The 2,500-nt window shown below is 36.7% G+C and overlaps 2 protein-coding genes across 3 annotated transcripts in view; one reads left to right on the forward strand and one right to left on the reverse strand.

Moving 5' to 3' along the window:
• Window positions 1-2,500, forward strand: part of LOC138040832 (WD40 repeat-containing protein SMU1-like) — a 33,361-nt gene that overhangs the window by 30,132 nt on the left and 729 nt on the right. The window contains exon 3 of the mRNA XM_068886509.1: window positions 744-2,500. This exon is cut by the window's right edge and continues 729 nt beyond it. Within this exon, the coding sequence (XP_068742610.1) occupies window positions 744-842 (99 nt within the window). The 3' untranslated portion in view covers window positions 843-2,500. The remainder of the gene's footprint in view (window positions 1-743) is intronic.
• Window positions 2,178-2,500, reverse strand: part of LOC138040827 (proline-rich transmembrane protein 1-like) — a 134,819-nt gene continuing 134,496 nt past the window's right edge. For both annotated transcript variants that reach the window (XM_068886500.1, XM_068886501.1), the window contains exon 5: window positions 2,178-2,500. This exon is cut by the window's right edge and continues 890 nt beyond it. The gene's annotated coding sequence lies outside the window, so the exon portion shown is untranslated.

Consider the following 2,500-nt stretch of genomic DNA (forward strand, 5'->3'; position numbering starts at 1 on the left):
CTAAAAATCATATTCTTCACCGTGTGCAGTGAAGGTATTATTTTTATCTTTCACATGTGAGGATATAGGTGTCATCATGGTAAAACAATTAACCAATAAAAAGTGAGCTTCCCCTTCCTGGTAGGATACTTTTGTCCTGACATACAATTTTTCTCTACTACATGACATTCTCATGATTAGTTTTATGTTACTCAACATGTCACAGGGCTCGAAATTAACGAAAAAATCCAGTCGCAATTTTGCGCCAAGGTATGTAAATTTAAGACAATTCACGGCGAGAAACAAACTAATTATGTCACGTCTTTATTTATTTTAGCAAAGTGGCAACTGCTAACCCTTTTGTTTGAAAAGAGCGAAGGTGAAAACCAATCCCAAATTTGCGACTTCTCCAGATATTTTAGTCGCAAGGGAACAAAATTAAGTGGTAATTTTGAACCCTGCAAGAGTGTTTTAGCGGTAGACTTTTTCCCTTTTTCGCCGTTTAAACCGGACATTTCATCAGTATTTATATATGAACAGAACACAACGTGGCCATACAGGGATGGATGCGAATTAATTTTCATCTTCTCGTGCTGTTGGCATCTTGCACTGGTTCACTGCGCTCACTCATGAGATACTATCGGCACGCCAAAGATAAAATTGATATCATCACGCAGCTAGCCATGTAATATCTTCTATTTATTTTAGTGCACTTTATGTGGCTGTGCCATAATGTTTTTTTGCTCTGTTGCACATTTCCATAGGTACATGACAAGGATGTGATTGGGGTAGAACATCATCCACACAACAATTTGATTTCCACATATAGTGAAGATGGACAGCTTAAATTATGGCAGCCTTAGCAGGAAAGCTTTCTTCGAAGGGAACAAAGTCCGGCTGAGAATCGTCCTTTTAGGCTTTCCCTCAAGGACATGCATGACTGTACATGACAAAGAAATTAGGATTGGAACAGAAAACGATTTCTTGTTCCATGTTCACTTGTACACACAAGATCAGTATGTACAAGTTGTTGCAGTTGTTGAACTGTATTGTGACAGTAGTTTTTACTACTGAATTTTGCCAACTTACAGGACTGTTATCAATGTTGATTGTCAAACGTAGGAAGAGTTGTGTGAAACAAAAACACTGAACATCTCGTACGCTGTGTCTTAACACAAGGCAGACATTAATTTTGCCAGGTTCCTCTATAAGTTGAGGTAAATACAGAACGCTGATGCTAACTTTCTTGACTTGTCTCTCTTCTTAGCTATGATTGCTTCAAAACATCAGTCGTTCTTTTATTAAAAAAAAAAACCTTAAGACATCCACTATACGGATGATACAGTTTTAAGTAACTTTGGCTCAAAATGTTAGTGACATTGTGTATTTTAACCCCATAGATAATGCATTCCATTTTCTGTGATATTGTTATTTGGTTTTCAAGAGACAAGTGGCTACTATTAAAGAATTTACTGACTTCCATTTTTTAGATATGCTTGAAACTCATACATCTAAGCATGTTTTCCCATGAAAATAATCTTTCCTGCTAGTTTATACCTGCACGTTATCAACCTACATTATAAAGTGTATGACACATTTAACATAAATTTTCTAACAAAATCAAACGTTTCTACTGTAACAATATTTTAGTTCGTTCTTGTGTGCACAGTAAATCTTTGTAAATGTGGTTGCCTATTCAGTACTAATTAAAGTACTGTGAGTTTTCATCGGAGGGGACTGAGATCCGATGTTACCTTTCACCCCCTGAAGAGGCCTGATTGATGTCACAGTAAAGTTGCCTGGTGTTTGACAGAGTAAACTCTTGTGGCAGCTTTTATCACCCCTGATGAAGACACTAGCACAAAGGGTCAAAACATGGGGTCTTGCAGTTTAACGTTGTCAGTTATATGTACAATCAATTACACAAACCATGTCTGACTTGCAGTTATACTTGAATGCAGATGCCACCCCAGCTGCAAGCAAAATGACTTCTTGAGAGTGGCGTATGAGGGCATGCAAGCCAGCAAAAACAGCCTGACGTTATTAGAACTTTTCAGAATATTATTGCAATTTGCTGATGTAACAGCTTACATCGTAACATGTATTTTGCATTCCACAGGATGCTTGATCGAAGCATTCTTAAACAAAAAGCTATTAATAGTATAATAAGTAATACCTTAAAAAACAAGTACAGTATGTTCCAGTCAAGAGAGATGCATTTGTTTATTCTACCATAACTGCACTGCTGCAGCACAACTAAATGCAAAAAAAATGCAGAAGCATTAATCAAGTAAACAAGAATGCATTGCACTTGCATTCATTCTGGAATCACACACATCAACTAAAGTATTATCTAATGATATATCGTGCTGGTAACACCAGCAGAGATTCCTAAGGTTAAAAATGTTCCTCAAAACTGCCATGGAAGATATTTTGTGATCCTGATTTCAACAAAATTATTCAGAGACATTGAAATAATCAAGTGCAAAATGTCATCACGACTGATTAGGACCGTTTTCGA

This window comes from Montipora capricornis, chromosome 3 (assembly GCF_036669925.1).
Source record: "Montipora capricornis isolate CH-2021 chromosome 3, ASM3666992v2, whole genome shotgun sequence".
Classification (NCBI taxonomy): Eukaryota; Metazoa; Cnidaria; class Anthozoa; order Scleractinia; family Acroporidae; genus Montipora; species Montipora capricornis.